The 18,585-nt window shown below is 50.9% G+C and overlaps 2 protein-coding genes across 2 annotated transcripts; both read right to left on the reverse strand.

The window, feature by feature from the left end:
- Nucleotides 1-999: 999 nt before the first annotated feature.
- Nucleotides 1,000-13,621, reverse strand: Alad (aminolevulinate dehydratase). Its single transcript, XM_059254435.1, has 12 exons — nt 13,472-13,621; nt 7,537-7,724; nt 6,576-6,626; nt 5,920-6,016; nt 3,681-3,816; nt 3,497-3,580; nt 3,323-3,411; nt 2,725-2,780; nt 2,554-2,641; nt 2,375-2,461; nt 1,963-2,092; nt 1,000-1,148 (listed from the first exon to the last, which is right to left on the reverse strand). Exons 2-12 carry the CDS (start codon nt 7,647-7,649, stop codon nt 1,087-1,089), a joined length of 993 nt encoding a protein of 330 aa, XP_059110418.1. The 5' UTR covers nt 7,650-7,724; nt 13,472-13,621; the 3' UTR covers nt 1,000-1,086.
- Nucleotides 13,622-16,165: 2,544 nt separating this feature from the next.
- On the reverse strand, nt 16,166-18,585 carry Pole3 (DNA polymerase epsilon 3, accessory subunit). Its single transcript, XM_059254439.1, has 4 exons — nt 18,419-18,585; nt 18,242-18,327; nt 17,812-17,930; nt 16,166-17,610 (listed from the first exon to the last, which is right to left on the reverse strand). The coding sequence occupies exons 1-4, from the start codon at nt 18,482-18,484 to the stop codon at nt 17,441-17,443; spliced, it is 441 nt and encodes a 146-aa protein (XP_059110422.1). The 5' UTR covers nt 18,485-18,585; the 3' UTR covers nt 16,166-17,440.

Here is an 18,585-nt window from a genome sequence, read left to right on the forward strand (position 1 = left end):
AACTTGCTTTGGTGCTAGAGTAGGGAATCTGAAGTCGGGTGAGCTTCACACTCGCCCCTTCATGAGTGGCAGTGTATCAAAATGTCAGATGAATGAACTGGAACCAGCTGGGCAGCTGCAGAAATCCACGAAGACCTCTTTACTCCCTCTTGTCCCGTATTCCCCTCCAGCAAAATTTCTAGTCCTGTTTCCAGATTGTCTCTTGAAGGGCTAGAGGCACAGCTCAGTGGCAGAGTGCTTGCCTAGATGCGTGAGGCCAAGATTCAGTCCTTAGTGGAGCAAACCAAATTAAACCACCCCACCCCCCCATCTTTAAGATGGCTGCCATCAGTTGCCAAATAAAACCTAAGGTCCCTGCCAGGTGTGGGAAGTAACCATTCCAAGCTCTAGGCGGTTATTCACCTTCCTCCTGGACTGCCCTCCAGCCCTGCCCAACTCCTACCAAAGAGGTCTCTCCGAACATGTCTCCTGGTCCCTCTGAGGTCTCAACTCAGGGGCAGCTTCTCGGTCTTGGACCTTTCCTTCTAAGCATGTATCACTTCAATGGCTTTGTTACGTTTTATCTGACCCCCCTTTTTCTGTACAAATTCTACAGAGACAAGCTGCTGCATGTCCTGTGTCCAAATAGCCCTGGGCAGAGGTTCTCAGGAATTTCTTGTGTATAAAGACTTTTTGATGCTGGCTGCCATCTCCTGCAGCCAGGAATTCCTGCTGCTTCTGGGTTTTGATCCTCATTAATGAGTAAATCTTCTTTGGGGTTCAAGATCCAGCTGCTCTCCTCTCGTCCCAAAGCCCCAAGCCTGCGCCTAGGGCTCTTGGCTCCTGCCAAGCCGAAGCCACACCTCAGAAGAGCAGGGAGGTGGGTCTCTGGGCTGGGCCAGGGTTGGGAAACTTGGAGGGCCTGAAGATGCAGCTGCCAGTGAGAGTTGAGCATGCTGGCAGAAACCACCCATGGTGCTGCACCCTACCAGCAACACGAGCAGGAAGAGGGCAAAGGGCACAGTTCTAACAGCAGCATTTACTTTGGTTTTCACTTCTCAAGGCCCAAGGGTGCTTTGTCAAGATCAAGTCCTACACACTGTCCCATCACTCTTCCTTCAGCCACTTCAACAGCTGGGGTGCAAAGTAGGTGATGATAATGTCCGCCCCTGTGTGGAAAACAAACAAGAGGGGGATGTGACATCAGCCCCAGAACACTTGGGAGGTGAGGGCCAGGCACGGGAAGACCATCATGGACAGGCACAGCCTGCTGTCATAGCTAAGACAGCCTGGCTGCAGCCAGCTCCAAATACTGAACAGGTCATTCTCTTGCTCTGGGCCTTGACTTGCTGATGTGCGACGTGTGCAGAAGCAGCAAGCACAAGCCTGAATGTCCTGCCGGCCTGGGGAAACCGAGGCCCAGTGCAGCACTGAGACCAGACTACAGGCATCTCTTAGTTGAGGTTCTTTCTCCTCCTGCTGTGTCACTGAGATCCAGCCAGGGCTGACTGAACTTCGACTCCACTGTCTCCCCGTGGGTTTCAATGATGAGCTAGAGTGTCCAATTTGCTTGTTTCTATGGACCTTTCTGGTGAGTGGGGTAACGGGCGTCTGCTGTTAGACTCTTGGTCCTGGAGCCCAAACCTACCCTGATGACCAGAATGGTGTGTGATATTAACGAAACCTGCTCCCATGTATACAGTAATAAGCCTCCACTGTATATTATCTCAGGCACTCCTCAGGACACGTATGTACCAGGTATCTTATCCCGGTCTATGGACAAGGACTCCGAGGTTCACAAAAGGGTCCTATTCCCGCCATCGCTGCACACTTGTCCTGCCCTTCCTCATACTCTTTTCTACTTGTGCCTGGTGATCAGAACTTCCGGCAAAGAATCCAAACTTCTCAGACCTTTGCTTTCCTACCTGGGCAGAGTGCCCATCAGGCCCAGTGGCGCAAGTTCCGAACCCCACCCCCGCTTACCGGCTCTGCGGAAGGCCGTCACGGCCTCCAGTACGGCAGTCCTGAGATCAAAGGCCCCAGCCTGGGCTCCGTGCCACAGCATGGCAAACTCTCCGGATACCTGGTATACTGCGAGGGGGAGCTCGGGGTGCTGCGGAGAATGGCAAACAGGTTCGGGTGACTGTCCCTTCCTCCCTGCCCAGTCTGCATAATCACTGCGGCTGAGAGCCCAGCTCATTCACAAACTGTTCAGCCAGAGCTGTCTAAAAGCTCCCGTGAGCCGTGGCCGATGAGACAAGCAGTACCTAGGCCAGGGTGGGAGGGGGCTCCTCTTCAGGGGCATACTGTCTCTGGCTCAGAGACTCCTTCTAGAGCCCCTCCATTTAGGGCCCACTGTAGGGACGACCTCTCCCACCCTACATTCCGTGCTTACCTTGTCCTTCACCTCCCGCACCACATCCAGGTAGGGCATTCCCGGCTTCACCATGAGCATGTCAGCTCCTTCCCGAATGTCCCGGGCCTAGGGATAAGGGGTAAGTGTGGGCGGAGCCTGAGACAGGGACGGGACAGGGCAGGGCAGGTGGGTACTGGGCTTAAGTTCTGGTCACTCACCACTGCGCGCAGGGCCAGGCCACGGGCTCCAGGGGGCAGCTGGTAACAGCGGCGGTCTCCAAAAGCTGGGCTCGACTGAGCTGCATCCCTACAAAAGAACATCACAATGCTGGGGTCCCGCTTCAGGAGCCCGGGCCAGGAATTTAACAGCCCACCGCTGGTGCCACTTACCGGAAAGGTCCATAGAAACAGGAGGCAAATTTGGCACTATAACTCATCACAGAGACCTGCGGAGAAGACAACGGGGTCTAGGCTGAGTCGGCCCTTTCCAAATCCCAGGCTGAAGCGACAAGGAGAAGTCCTCAGGCAGGAATGAAAGGACCTATAATCTAGTCTCACTGCACACTAGGCCTTAGTTTCTCTGAGGCCGAGATGGAATCCAAAGGCCTCATCCAGCACTGCTCTCGATTTTATGATTCACTGTGTCTACGTGGGGTCACGTGTGAGTGCATGTGTGTGCACACGCATGTGGAGCTCAGAGAACAACTTCAGCATCATTCCTTAGGTGCCGTCCACTTTTTTTGTTGAGATGGTTATCTCCCACGGGCCTACAACTTTACCAGGGGTAGGCTAGCTGGCCAGCAAGCTCTACCACACTATCACAGGGATTACAAGCACACCACCATGCCTGCTTTTTATATGGGCTGGGAGACCCAAACTCAGGTCCTCACACTTATAAGCAAATGCTTTACGGAGCCGTATTCCTTGGGCTGGCCTAGGCCCTCTCCTTCCATTCATCCCCACACCCCTCCCTGCCCTCAGTTCATACCCTGTTGCCAAGTCCATGTTTTAGCAGGGCAGTCTTGATGGCCTCAACACGTCCATCCATCATGTCTGATGGAGCTACAACCTGACATCCTGAGGGACAGAAGGTGACCTTCAGAATTCTGGATCTCTCCTGCCCATTATGCCACCCTATCCCTGGTACTAGGGGCTCACTCACCTGCCTTGGCATAGGCCAGTGCCACCTCTGCCAACCGCTGTCGGCTTTCCTCGGCTAGGAATGCTCCATTCTCACTCAGGAGGCCTGGGGGACAAGATGGATGGATATAAGGGTACACCTTGGGTCCTTGTTTGTACCCGCCCTGGGGGGAAGCTAGGCTTGGATAATGGGGCATGCAGCTCACCACAGTGACCATGGGAGGTGTAGGGACACAAGCAGACATCACAGGCCACTAGAAGGTCGGGGAAGGTCTTCCTCAACAGACGGATAGCCTCAATAGCTGGAGAGTCCTCAGAGTCAGCTGCTGAGCCCTGTTCATCCTAGAGGCAGGGGAAGGACAAGGTGGTCTGTGTGTTACAGGTGTTTTTCACAAGGCGTGGTGGCTGCCACTGAAGAACACACCCCAGCCCTCTCCTTTCATCCCATCGAAGACTCTGGATGAGGATGCACTGGACTGGCCCCATTTGTACAGCGTACAGCAGAATCCTGGAGACAGGGCTCAAATCACCCAGTTAGGGTGTCACAGTCCTACTTATGAGCTTCCTGACCTGGGGTCAAAGGCAAAGAATGCACCAATGCAGCTGTGGCCCCCAGAGCCTCCTGCACAGGGCAGAGCAAGGTCACAGTGAGTGTGGCACTTCAGTCCTTCCTCACTCTGTCTTCATTTTTCCTTCCGTGTGTGTGTGTGTGTGTGTGTGTGTGTGTGTGTGTGTGTGTACATGTACACACGCACGCAGAGAACACAGGTCAAAACTGGGTGTCTTCCTCAATCATTCTCAACCTTATTTTGTTTGTTTGTTTTGGAAACAGGGTCTTACCACGTAGCTTGGGCTGGCCTAGAACTAGTTACATAAACCATGCTGGCTTTGAACTCAGAAAGAGGCTGGCTGTCCCACTAATGGGGATTAAAGGTGTGCACCACCACGCTACAGGTCTTCACTGAACCTGGAGCTCCCCAATTCAGGCAGACTGGCTGTCCAGCAAACCCCACAGATCTCCGTATCTCTGCCTGCTCAGCACTGGGGTTACAGTCATGCACTGCCTCCTCAGCACTGGGATCACGGTCATGCACTGCCTCCTCAGCACTGGGATCACGGTCATGCACTGCCTGCTCAGCACTGGGATCACAGTCACGCACTGCCTCCTCAGCACTGGGATCCCGGTCACGCACTGCCTGCTCAGCACTGGGATCCCGGTCATGCACTGCCTCCTCAGCACTGGGATCACGGTCACGCACTGCCTGCTCAGCACTGGGATCACAGTCGTGCACTGCCTGCTCAGCACTGGGATCATGGTCACGCATTGCCTCCTCTGCACTGGGATCACGGTCACGCACTGGCTGCTCAGCACTGGGATCACGGTCACGCACTGACTGCTCAGCACTGAGATCACGGTCACGCACTGCCTGCTCAGCACTGAGATCACGGTCACGCACTGCCTGCTCAGCACTGAGATCACGGTCACGCACTGCCTGCTCAGCACTGGGATCACAGTCGTGCACTGCCTGCTCAGCACTGGGATCCCGGTCATGCACTACTTGCTCAGCACTGGGATCCCAGTCACGCACTGCCTGCTCAGCACTGGGATCACAGCCACGCACTGCCTGCTCAGCACTGAGATCACGGTCACGCACTGCCTGCTCAGCACTGGGATCACAGTCGTGCACTGCTTGCTCAGCACTGGGATCCCGGTCACTCACTGCCTGCTCAGCACTGGGATCCCGGTCACGCACTGCCTGCTCAGCACTGGGATCACAGTCACGCACTGCCTGCTCAGCACTGGGATCACAGTCACGCACTGCCTCCTCAGCACTGGGATCCCGGTCATGCACTGCCTGCTCAGTACTGGGATCACGGTCACGCACTGCCTGCTCAGCACTGGAATCCCGGTCATGCACTGCCTGCTCAGCACTGGGATCCCAGTCACGCACTGCCTCCTCAGCACTGGGATCACAGTCATGCACTGCCTGCTCAGCACTGGGATCCCGGTCATGCACTGCCTCCTCAGCACTGGGATCCCGGTCACGCACTGCCTGCTCAGTACTGGGATCACGGTCATGCACTGCCTGCTCAGCACTGGGATCACAGTCACGCACTGCCTGCTCAGCACTGGGATCACAGTCACGCACTGCCTGCTCAGCACTGGGATCCCGGTCACGCACTGCCTGCTCAGCACTGAGATCACGGTCACGCACTGCCTGCTCAGCACTGGGATCCCAGTCACGCACTGCCTGCTCAGCACTGGGATCCCAGTCACGCACTGCCTGCTCAGCACTGGGATCCCAGTCACGCACTGCCTGCTCAGCTTTTCAACATGGGTCTTGGGACTGAACTTAGATCCTCAAGCTGGAGTATCAAGCTCTTTACCAATTGAGCTACTTGCCCAGTCCTCATCTTCCCTTTTCAGCTCTTCGAATATTTCACCTTGGGAACTCTGCTGGGAACGCCAAAGATCAAGACGCAGCGCAGGCCTGCTTCCACCAGGGGTCTCAGCATGTCCTCTAGCTGGTTGACGCCATACCTGGGAGAGGTCAGGGAATTGTGAAGCACTGAAGGAACAGGTTCCCTGCCCAGGCCTCCACCCCTCTGGATAGTGCTTCTGTTAAAAGCCAAGCTGCAGGCTGGGGATGTAGCTCTGTGGTTACACACTTGCTAGCCTGTGAGAGGTCTGCAGTGAAGATCTAAGCTGTGTAGGTACCAGGAGGGTACAAGCCCCGCAGTAGTCCAGGACCAAATAGTAACACACCCACCACAGAGGTTTGGGCAAATTAGGTCACAAACAGAGAAGTTATGGAGTGAGCTGTGGCAGACTCCTCTATGGCTTTTACTCAAGTACCATCTCAAGCTCAGTTCCCGCCTGCAGCAACCTCTGCCACAATGTCCCCGATGGTGGGACACTTGTCACTTTATGAGGCTGCCTCCCATACCATCTAACAGTCTAGTCCCCAAGCAATCCTTCTTTCCATGGCGCCTTTCCAGCTCCGCTAGCTGCTGAGTGTGCTTCCATCTCCCGCCATTTGCACCCATGACGTTGCTCCCTCCATCATCTCCCCACCACTCATCATAAGACTCCTTCCTACCTGGCCACTCCTGGGAGGCTGGCAATAGGCTGGACATCATCAGGTACGTCCCTGCAAGAGTGGGAAGGGCCAGCGGTGAGTGTGACTGGGAAGGACAGGTGGGAGGCTGGGAAAGGACAAGGGAGTAGAGATGGAGGGAGGAGGTGGTAACCCATGTCTGGCTCCCCTGCCTGGCCAATCCCAGGGCCTAAAATGATGACAGGAACAATCACAGTGTGACAGTAAGAGCAACTGTCCCGAAAGATCAGCAGTCACAGGAAGGACTTGGACTCTGAGGTCAGAGGGTCCTTGTGTCTTAGCCTAGGTACATGTTGACTAAGTGACCTTGGCCAAGATGTAGCATCTCCTTCAGCCTCAGGCCCTTCACCCGGATCCCGTGTAGATTCATCTCTTCACCCACTGAAGATTTACTGAACAGTTCTTATGTGCTAGGTAGTGTTCTGGGCATTGATAAGAACAGTGAGGCAGCAACAACCCCTGCCCCCCAGAGGTGAGACGCACGAAGACGACTATTTCTTCCTTGTGTAGAGACCAGGACTGAATGACATAACAGATGCAGGTGCTTAGCAGAGTTCCTGCTGCACAGTAAGCAAGCACTCCACAAATACCTTCTGTGGTTGCTAACAATTACAACCGCTTGACTGTTTTTTAACAATCGCCTCTGACGTAGACACAGCACTGGACCCAGCTACTTCCTCCTCCCTCCTCTTGTTTTAAACACCGAACCTCAGAAGGGCAAGAGTAACCTTGACTTTACGAATGGAGTGACTTGAGTTCTTTTCGGGGCTTGTACAATTCCAAAGACTACTGTCCTCAACCTCACAGGCCACTTGCAAAAGCTTTTGTTTCGGCTGACAGCCCACTCTAAGCCTCCCCGCTCCCAACAGTACTGCCTGCTCCAGGCACGTATGTCCTCCAACCCCAGGCAGATCCAAGGCCTCGCACAGTTTTGGGGACTCACGTGACAAAGATGGGATAGATGAGGTTGGAGGCACTGATGGTGGAGGCAGAGGTCTGCCAGGTCCGAAGCACGGGGTGGAAGTAGCCGCTGTGCAGAATGGACTGGTGATGCATGGTGTGGGCCAGTGGAGCACAGGGCAGTCCGCTCGATGGGATCTAGACCCGAGCGCTGTCCGCTGTAGATCAGCTCTGCGGGGGACCCACAGGAAGTGTAAGACATGGCTGTGCCCAGGGTCACATCTGGAAGACGGCTCTTTCCAGTCTCTGCAACTCATGGTGTGGTTTTACCAACGGCTGCCCCTCCAGAAGGTAAGGCAGGGATACCCACAGAAGCTTCAGAGTAGTTCAATCTAACGATAGCATTTGGCCTGTACTTCACAGGTCTGCTAGTTAAAAACAAACAAACAAACAAACAGACAGACAAACAGTTTTGGGGGGCTGGAGAGATGGCTCAGTGGTTAAGAGCGCCGGCTGCTCTTCCAGAGGACTGAGTTCAATTCTCAGCACCCACATGACAGTTCACAACTGTAATTTCAGTTCCAGGGGATCCGACACCCTCATACAGACATGAATACAGACAAAACACCAATGCACATTAAAAAAAAAAAAAACACAACTTTTCTAGTATCCTTAAATTTTATCTTAGCAAGGAATCTGAAAATTAGAAATAAAAAAGCAGAACCGATTCTTCCTTGTACATATTTTAACAAGCACTGATCATTGCAACATTTAAACTTCATTTAATCCATGAAAAACGCCCATGATTATGGCAGACGGAGACGTAACAATTTTTTTTTTTTTTTTTTAATGTGGTGCCATCGATCAAACCCAGGAGCTTTGCACATGTCAGACATGGATTCAACTACTGGGTTACAGCCCCAGCCTTAGTGCTATGTTTTGATTTTGAGACAGGATCTCACTATGTAATTCAGGCTGGCCCCAAACTTGCTTGGCAACTATTTTAGAGAAGCAGAAAGAAAAATGCCCTGGAATTCTGCTGCTAGGGCAAAGCATTGCTAACACCTTGGTATGTGGGCTGTGGCACTAGGCACAATGAATACCAGGATCAATTACTGCGTGCATGATACACACACACACACACACACACACACACACACATGCACGCACACGTACTTCCCCTGTACAGTGGCCTCAAAAGAGCTCAAGGAGCCTTCTGCAGCGGCCAACCATGGACGCCTGATCCTCCCACATCTTCCCCCCAAGGGCTAGGATTATGTGATACACAGGAACCCAGGTTTTTGTGAATGCTAGGCAAGCACGATACAAGCCCAACTGCTTGTATGGTGATGGCACACTGTTCTCTTTCCCTAGGCCTACACTCCGCAGTCTGCCCTCAGGTAAGTGTGCCACCAGCTTCTCGCCCACCGTGGCCTCCTTCCTGCCCACTTCACAATGCCTCTTCTCTAACAGTTCTTTGTAGCATTGGCTTATCTTGTGCCAGTTAACAGAGGTTCTACAGGGCAGAACTGTAGAAGGCTGTGATGAATTCATTCTGGCCTCCCACACCGTGCTCTCCCCACGCACAGACTCTAGCACAGAGCAAATATTTCATCACACCGAGCACAAGACAAAACTGCATGCCAAAAAAGTGATGCATGACTGAAGGGAGCCTGGGTGCCACGTTGTTTTAGGAGAACCTACTGTGTGCCAGCTCACGGCAGCACCCTTACAGGTGCCTTCTGGAAGTCATAGACTAGTCCTGGAAGGCAGGGCTGATGAGTGCATTGCAGAGCCAGGCAGCCCAGGCCCATATCATCCATGGACCCAGAAGAGCTTGTACAAGCCAGGGCTTGGGCTCTCTTCAGCAGGACATGTGAATCTGGCGAGGGGCAAGAGAGAGTGCTCCCTCAAGAAGGTGGGTGAGTGAGGTTGATTGTGGACTCTTCTGAAGCCTTGAGGATGTAACAGAGGTCATGTCAAAGAGGTGGAGGAATTGAGACAGGGATGGGTTCTGAGCAGCAGCAAATAGGGTACTGGCCTGGCCAGAGCCTGGCTTTAAGAGAACTCTTGTGGCTGAGGAGAGCAGACAGGAAGCAGAGGATCAGTGGGAGGCCAGGCGGCGGAGAAGGAAGGGACATCTTGAAGCAGCCAAGAGGCTGTCTCTTAGGGCGGATGCTCTGACCCAGGGGACAACTGAGACAGGGGCAAGGCAGGAAGAGGGTGGTGGGACGAAGGGGTGGACGGACGAAGGGGTGGACAGCTAGCTCCATTTTAGACATTTCCTTTTGGAGATCTCTTTTGGCTACTAAGCGGCCAAGTTTAAAAAAACAAAAAAGCCACAGAAAGTGGAGATTGGTAGGCTTGAATCTCTGCTCTTCAAAGGGGATGCCGAGCGAGGACCAGAGGGGCAGGTACTCACCCAAAGTCCTACAGCGAATTAAAAGTGAAAACAGGTCCAGAACGCTGGGATCCTTCAGTGTGCCCTGCCGTGTTTCTGCTACTTCTCAGTCCCCTTCAGCTGCCTCCCAACCAGCTCAGGGGCCCCTCTTATCCCACCCTCCTCCTTGGTAGAGTTGAGGTTATCAGGAACCACACAAGGACCAACCCTATCACCACACCCCTGGGTGGGCCAGCCTCATCACAAGACACAGGGGAGGCCAGGCCTCCTTAGAGATGTCACTCAGCACATGAGGGTTTATCGACCCACTTTGTGCAAAATTTGGCTCTCACATCTGCTAGGAGTTAGTCCCGAGATGTAAAATTATTTGCTCAAAACCATATAGCTGGTCAGTGATAAAACCAGACTTTTTCCTTGTTCTGGACTCCAGTTGGTCTCTCTCTACCGATACTGTTTCTGACCTACTGGGTCTGTCAGGTACAGAGCACTGACAGTAGTACTTTAGGACACTTAATTGCAAAAATCAACATAACTTTTAGTGATTAGGAAATAGAGGCTCAGGGAGGTTATGGAACTTGCTCAATGCCATCCTGGATTGGAGTCAGGTTTTAAAACCAGGTGCATATTCAGATTCATCTGCCTAAGAAGTATCTTTGCAGCAGGATCTGGCTTCTGGAATCCACACCTACATTCCCTGGCTCTCACTCATCTCCCCTAAAAGCCTAAGGGAGCGACTGATAGGCCATCTGCCTAAAAGTAGAACTTGGAGGGCCACCTAGGAGCTGTGGCATTCGAATTCTACGTCAAGGCAGCTGGGAGATACGGGAGGGGAAGAATGGAGAGGTGTGTGGGTAGGTGGGGGTACTACAGCAGCTCCTGTTTTCTTGTGGGACTGAACTCCTGGACCCTTGTGCTCAATCACTGAGCTATATCCCCAGCCACAAGAGTTCAACTTCCATTTAGATTTTTTTTTAAAAAAACTGTTGAAGAATTTATATCATGTCTGGGAGTATTTTGCTTATGTGCATGTATATGCATCACATGTTTGCAGTGCCCAGAGTTCAGAAGGGTGTAGATAGATTTTTCTTGAGGCCGCCAGCTCACACACACACACACACACACACACACACACACACACACATACAAATGACATGGAGATTTATTAATTATAAAGCTCAGCCTATAGCTTAGGCTTGTCTCACTAGCTCTTATAACATTTCTATTCATCACGTGTTGCCACGTGACTAGAAGCTTTTACCTCTCCTCCTGCACATCTTGCTCCCTCTGCATCCAGGTGGCAACTCCGCCTTTCCTCTTCTCAGAGCTCTCTCTGTCCAGAAGTCCCTGCTACGGCCCCCTGCCTAGCTACTGCAGTTCAGTTTTTTATTAAACCAATCACAGTGACACATCTTTACACAGTGGAATCAAATATCTTGCGACAGAAGGGGTTGTGGGATTCCCTGGAACTAGAATTACTTATGGTTGTTGAGACACTATGTGGGTGCTAGGAACTGAACCTAGGTCCTCTGTAAGTGCAACAAGTACTCTTAATCACTGAGACATCTCTTGTCCGGGTTTAGGTTTTTATTTTGATCACCAGACAAAACTGAAAGGGATGTCAGGGCAAATTTAAAAAAAAAAAAAAAGTTCTATTCAATCCTTCACATTTTGATAGGAGAAATGAAGAGCTGGAGGGAAGTCACAGGACTTGAGCTCACCCAGCAAGTGAGGCTCCTGACTTCTAGTCCAGTGCCCTCTACTACATCATCTATTACAGCAGGTGTTTAATGAAAGTCCAGAATGGAAAAGTGCCCAGGGTTGCTTCTGTTTTACAGAACCAATTCTAGATCAGAATTGCTTTGAGAGATAGCCTTCAGAGCCTGGAAGATTCTCAAACAAGGGCAGGCACTTTCCCCAAATTAAGGGAGTTTGCAAAGTTCAGCTTAAATCCTGTGTCTCATATTAACAGGAATACATGACCATAGGGGCCCAGCTCACCTTTCCCCCATTTTAAAACAGCTTCACTTTGCTAACAAGCTTACAAAATGGTGCAGAGAGAACTGTTTGCTCAAACAGCCCCAGAGTGGACTCTAACTTTGGGCAAGGCCTTTCAGATCCCTTTTTTCAAAATCTAAAATGTGCTGATATTATCAAGCCAGTAAGCTGTGGAGAAGATCAGATAATGGTGAGGTGTGTCTGACACCACACACAAGGCTAATGCTGAGCCGGGATGAGTACAGGTACTGTGTGACCCTGCACCACACCCGAGGAAGGAGATGCATTCCACCCCAGCGCCTGAGGTAAGAGAGGATAGGGGCCCTCCAGCAGCACCTGCCTGACAGGAAGGAACTGACCACTGTAGACAGTCAAGGGTAGTTTCATAGAGACACTGCAGGATAGCTTTTTTGAAAGACTATAGAGGTCTCACCTTCCATAGGAGGCAACATCCTCCAACCTGGGAGTGAGACTGTCACCAGGAGTGGCTGAGAAGGAGCTTCAGGGCCTGGACTACAGGCTGTGCCCCATGGAGGATTCCAGAGGCTGTGCTCCTGGCATAGATAGTGGGAGCCGGTGCCAACTCTGGCGGGCTCTGCACGGGCTGGGGAGGAGACCCGTCAGCAGGGCCAGCTAGGTAGAAGGTCCAAAGCTGGGAAAGCTGAAGCATTTTTCAAAAAGGCCCAGGAAAGGCAGCTGTGAGCAGTTCTGAAAAGGGATTGCCTGGTGGCCCATTTGCATTTCCTGAACACTCTTGCTGCCACCTGCCACAGTGTTAGGAGGGATTAGAGAAAAAAAAAAACAAACCAGACCTCGTCTAGTCTGCTGGCCTAATCTCCCCTGCCTGGATTTAGCCATTTCAAACTAGGAGTTGCCTTTCCCAGATTGCTAGAAAATTCTAGCTGAGAGCTTCAACATCAAACAATGGTAAAACTGAATAGGAATCATACAGCAGGTCAGCTGTAAATCTGGTCTAAAATTCGTGAGTCCAGCAGCCCTCAATTCTCACCATGCCCTTTGACACTAGAAGAACAGAGTTCATACATTATATTCCCAGCAGTGATGAGCCAACTGAGCCCTCCAGGCGAGAGTAGGGGAGGGAAGGGGTATGGTATGACCTAGACCTGGCCACTGCTGGTAGCAGGCGGGTTAAGTGTATGACTTTGGGATTTAAAAGGCATGGAGACAAACTCTTGTTTTCAAATGCTTGACCTCTTGTCTTCTCATGTGGTAAATTGGGGCTTGAACTGACCTCAATGGGCTGTTGTAATGCCTGACTGAGCAGAAGCTGTCGACATCCAGGACAAGCGACGTTCATTGTTTCCCCTCAGTTCTCCAGCCTGCCTGACTACCCCTGCGGCCTCGGAGAAAGGAGGCGGGTGGAGCCCAGCTTTGAATCCCCAAGCCTGGACACAGCAAGACCACGTAGCGGCAAGATATTCCGCCCACTCTAGAGGGTGCACTGGGACTGTGTCTCCGCTGCAGCGTCAGATCTTCGGGAGCACAGTGCCATGCACCTCGTCTGGTCCTGGAGTCGTCCTCCCAACCCGCCACTCCCCAGAGGCAGGGCCCGCTCACCTACCCGGGAAGCCGGTCCCCGCCGCTCCAAGCCGCGGCTCCTGACTGCGCTCTCCCGCTCTAAAAGCGCAAGCCCACGTGGGGGCGGAGCGACTCACCCGGAAGCGGCTCTCCTACTGCCCGCCCCCACGGGAACGCACCCCAAGCTCCCTGCGGGGGCCAGGATCCCGGGCTGCTCTCGGCCTGGCCCACGCCTGGAAGGCTGGAGTCTTGGCCAATCTGGAGTTTTCGGGGGGGGGGGCGAGAGACCGCCCACCCCCCTACTCCGGCCCACCCCTTCTCCCGCCCCTCCGGCCTCATTTGAGGTGGGAAGGCCCGAGGGGTGCACGTGGGCAGTCCCAAGCCTCTGGGCGGGGCCCTGGCTTGCAATTCCGAACTCGTCCCGGAGTTCACTTGAAGGTCTCTTCTCAGCCTCGAGCAAAAACTTGCTCATTGGTTACAAAAAAAGAACAATTGGATGTCAAGGGCATTATAACACCACATAATGCCTAACACAGCGGGTAAATCCATTTTGGCGGGCTGAGCGCTTTAAAGTTGTTGAGTTCAGCAGCAGACTGACTGCCCATTCCAGACAAATTTATTCCAGCGTAATTAATTATCCAGCCCTTGATCTGTCATGGTTTGAGAGATGTGAAAGATGTGGACATTGAAAAAAACAAAACTAATCAAATGTGACAGGGGCATCAGGTTTATCTACAATGGGTATATTAAAATCTGACCAAAGGGAGCAGACTTGGTGGTACACACCTTTAATCCCAGCACTAGTAGGTAGAGGTAAGTGGATCTCTGAATTTGAGGTCAACTTTGTCTACAAAGTGAGTTCCAGGCCAGCCAAGGCTATTACATAGTGATACATTGTCTCTCGACAAAACAAAAACAAACCAAACAACACAATTTTAAAAATTTAGCCAGGTAGCTGTGGTGGACAAATCCTAGCACTTGGGAGTCAGAGGCAGGAGGATCTGTGAGTTCGAAACCCCATCTCCAAAAACAAAAACAAACAAAACAACAACAAAATTAACCAAAGGTTTGTAGAGGATCAGAGCTTGGGGTCTAGGGAGACTAATGGGGCTAGAAACAAAGGCTGGTGGTGGGTGGTAAGGGCCTGAGTGGAGGGGAGCATGGGGGAGTGACTGCTTACTAGGGAGGAGGTGATGAAATTATTTTGAAGGTAGACATGGGTAGTTGTGTAATACTGTAAATGTCTTAAGTACCACCAAATCTTCATTTAAAAATGGTTAATTTTATGATCTGTGAATCTCAGTTTTTAAAAATTCAGTAGAAAATTTGGACTTTTTCAGTAGAAAAGTTGTAATATGAGAAGTCAAATGAAGGCTATATGAGAACTGTGCTCCTTGTGATTTTTCTGTAAATCTAAAATTATCCCAACCATTTATAAAATTTACTCAAAACCAGAAGGCCAAAGGCCCCTGGATCATGATCTCAGTAATCATAAATTAGCTGTAAGACCCTATGTAATTTCTTTCTAAAGAGCCTCAACTTCTCATAAGTAAAAATAGGGGGCTAGGACACAAAAACATTTTTTAAAAGATTTATTGCTATGTGTGTGAATGTTTTGCCTGTATGCAAGGCTATGCACCACCTGCCTGCAGTGGCAGGAGGTCAGAAAAGGGCATGGGATCCCCTTGAACTGTAGCTACAGAAGTTGCTAGCTGCCATGTGGGTCCTGGGAACTGAACCCTGGTCCTCTGGAAGAGTGTCACTGCTATTAACTGCTGAGCCATCAAAGTAGCTTTGAATGAATTAGAACAAGAACTCTTCCACTGCCCAGATCCATGTTAGTCTCTGTGCATGAAGCACTCTGCTTAAAGAGAAGAGAAACTTACCTAAGTCTGCTGGAAAACCTTCAAAATCCAGATGCCATTATGGGGTGGTGTAGGTGTGACTGAGAAAGAGCTGATGGATGACCTCAAAGATTCTTTCCAGGTGTTGAATTCTGTACTTTTAAATCCAAATCTCCATTCCTAGAAAAGGTTTCTCTTAGACAGTTAAAGTTAAGGGTTTGGGTAGGATGAACTAAAGATATAAAGATGAGCATTTTTGTTGTTGTTTGAACAAGCTAGGCAAGTATGCTGTAACTGAGCCCTTTCCATTTTTTACTGGCGCGTGAACAGCCTTATGGTGGAGATTAGATGGTAGGGTGAGTCCCTTACTCAGGCCTTGAATAACAGGATTTGACCTCAGAAAACAAAGCTATGTTCCAGGAAGATCCATTTGCTAAGTAGTATTCATGGGACACTGACCTCAAAGGAAGTCACAGGAGTCCAAATGGGACTTGAAAGGCTAGGTCTACCATGATGCTCACGGGAATTAAGAAGGGATATCAAATGACCATTGGGGTTCTGATTTATAAATTTGACTTATGACTTAAGAACGATGTCAATTGGAGAATTAACATAGAGCTGTGGTTAAGAGCTAACAAAGGTAACAGTAATGCAGCTTGATAGGAGTTAGGAATTAATACCTGAAAGCACTTAGAACAGCAGTCCTTAATTGTGAATGCTCATTCACCTGCTAGTGATCCAACGAGATCCAGGATTCAGTGTGTGTGTGTGTGTGTGTGTGTGTGTGTGTGTGTGTGTGTGTATGTGAGAATGGGAGAGGAGAGGAGAGGAGAGGAGAGCAGAGGAGAGAGAGAGAGAGAGGGGTCTTTTCCAAAAGCACACTGTATGAGTCATCATTTTAAACAAGAATGTTCTTTATTGTATAAAGCATTAAAATCTTCTCAACAGTCTCCAGTCACTTTCAATAAACTCTTCACTGTATCCACTCAACTAGCTAACAGTGTCCAACTATATTATATTACTTGTCAACCTCAAGTGCTCAACTAAGATAAAAAGCAAAGTGCTTGGAGCACTAACTGGGGAGAAAGGAAAGGCCATCAGACACTTCCACAGCCACAGCGGTGGTGGCTGAGTTGCTAGATTCCTGAGCACCATTACATTCACCTGAAGGTTCAGAGGTGTTTCAGGAGATGAGGACTAAGGATCTGAGGACTAGAAGATGAAATAAGTAAAAGGAGGAGGAGAAAGTGGGCTGGGAAGCAGAGGCAGGAGACAGATGGAGAGGGAAAAGACTGTGCCTAGAGGAAATAAAGTCTGGAACTTGTCAAGAGTTCAGGGAGTGAAAAGCAGCAGCCACTGGTCAGGGAGATGGACTAATGAAGAGAAAACCTGGGATTTTACACCTTCCAGGAGGTAGCACTAAATCCTACAGTGGCAGGCACTGAGTTATCGCTAAGATTAAGCCACCTGTTTTTCAGAATTGGCACTCCTTTTGACAGATTCCAATTGACACTGAGAATTTAAGAGTGTATGTTATAGGAGTGCAGCCACCCCAGCAGACTGAACATCTACAACAATAAAGAAGGGCTACAAGCTAATCAAGTCTAGAAACCAAACCAAACAAACAAACAAACAAGAAATGTTACCATCCAGTGAAAAGATTACCTCATTTCTCCCACAGTTTAGTCATTTCCTAAAGGGCAACCATTCTGATCATTAATACCTACTGCCAATACTGTGCAATCAAATGGGGTGACCATGATCAAAGCCCCATTTTGCCCCCTGAGCCTTTAGTGCCTCTGTGACCTGGAACACAGTAGGCAACATGGAAGTTGCCTTTTTTGGAGGGGCAGGGAAATGGAATAAAAAAAAACCCCAAAAACTAGCTGGCCACATACTTAAGTAAACAAACGATATCATACTATTTAGTCATTCAGAATCCCTTATACTAAAAAGTCACCAACTCCAGACTGATTCAGCAAAACAGGTTTCTGTTACTCAGATGCTCTGAGTATGGGAAGAGCTGGTTTTGATCATTCTGGTCAGTTTTTACTTTGATCTCAGGCATCTGTGCCTGCAGATGACTCTGCCTCGCAGGGAAAGGCATCACATGGAAACATCTCAGGGTGGTCACGTCCGTGGTGCCACAGTCTGCCCACTCTCTCCACTCAGTTGTCTACTTCCTCCTCCTCATTCTGCTCTTCCTCATCCAGTCTTTCCTCGTCTTCATCCTCTTCCTCCCTGCTCTTGTCCTGCTCTTCGGAATCCGTCTTTTTGTCTCTGTCCTTCTTCTTTTGCTCCGAAGCTTCCTTCTTGCCTTTCTGCTCCCGCCTGTACGCTGTAAGGAAGCAGGAGACCACTGTTTAATCAGACAAACCGAGGCACAGGAGGCATAGCCAGGCCTGCGTCACACGTCTGAAATGTTACCAACTAAACAGAGTGGAATCGTGACCAGTACTGGATTCCTGAAACCAGGTGATCAGGGAACGGAGGATGCCACCTTTCATATGGCTTAAGAAACAGAAGAGGGGATGGATACCTTCCAGGGCTTCTTTCAACGGTGCAACGAACCGCTGGAACTCCATCTCTTCCATGGCCGACAGCACATCACTGGCATTGAGAGTCTTGCGCTTACCCTTCATCGCGAAGTTGTTCGCACTGGGAGAAAAAGCAAAGCCCTTCAGAAGCTGTCAGAGTGGGTGGGGACACGAGACACCACGAGGTGGGGTGGGGAAAAAGCCCACACGTATCTTAGATGCGTGGGTTTTTGCGACACGACTCAGTTCATTCCTTCCCCGTTACAAAGGGCTACGGCAACCTTCTTGTTTAACCTGCTTCAGAATTTACGGGAACTGGAGGAGAGCTGTGAGTCGCTCTCTCTACCCAGGCAGGGAACAATTACGGGGGGCCACGAACTCGGTCGGGGTCAGGATCCCGCAGGGCCTCCCTTCCGCCTCTGCTCGGCTCACCAGGATGTGGCATAGAGAACGAAGACGCTGGCGGCGCGGGAGATGGCGCTCCGGGCCTCCTTGGAGATGTTGACGCCGTCCGGGAGCTGCGAGAGTGGGTAGAACACACACGCGGGTCTGGTTAGCCTTCTGCCCCCTCGCCCGCCCCCGACCCGTTCGCCAGCCCGAGCAGCTCACCGCTTCCTTGATGATCCTAGTAATGACGGCGTTGGGCAGATTTAGGTCCTCGGGCCTCTCCGCCATGGCCTCCGCCGGAGCCCGAGCCTCCTCCGCCTCAGGCCTTCTCTTCAGACAGTTCTGGCGTCTGGACTTCCCGCGTCGCTAAGATCTGACCCTCGGAGGCT

Source organism: Peromyscus eremicus, chromosome 2 (genome assembly GCF_949786415.1).
Source record: "Peromyscus eremicus chromosome 2, PerEre_H2_v1, whole genome shotgun sequence".
Taxonomy (NCBI): domain Eukaryota; kingdom Metazoa; phylum Chordata; class Mammalia; order Rodentia; family Cricetidae; genus Peromyscus; species Peromyscus eremicus.

Coding starts and splice junctions, on each gene's coding strand:
- Pole3 (XM_059254439.1), bottom strand. CDS start 18,484: ATGGCGGAGAGGCCCGAGGACCTAAATCTGCCCAACGCCGTCATTACT. Junction 17,931..18,241: donor GTTCTCTATGCCACATCCTG/GTGAGCCGAGCA, acceptor TTTTTCTCCCAG/TGCGAACAACTTCGCGATGA. Junction 17,611..17,811: donor GTTGAAAGAAGCCCTGGAAG/GTATCCATCCCC, acceptor GCTTCCTTACAG/CGTACAGGCGGGAGCAGAAA.
- Alad (XM_059254435.1), bottom strand. CDS start 7,649: ATGCATCACCAGTCCATTCTGCACAGCGGCTACTTCCACCCCGTGCTT. Junction 6,017..6,575: donor AGCCTCCCAGGAGTGGCCAG/GTAGGAAGGAGT, acceptor GACCTCTCCCAG/GTATGGCGTCAACCAGCTAG. Junction 2,093..2,374: donor TGCGGGAGGTGAAGGACAAG/GTAAGCACGGAA, acceptor CATTCTCCGCAG/CACCCCGAGCTCCCCCTCGC.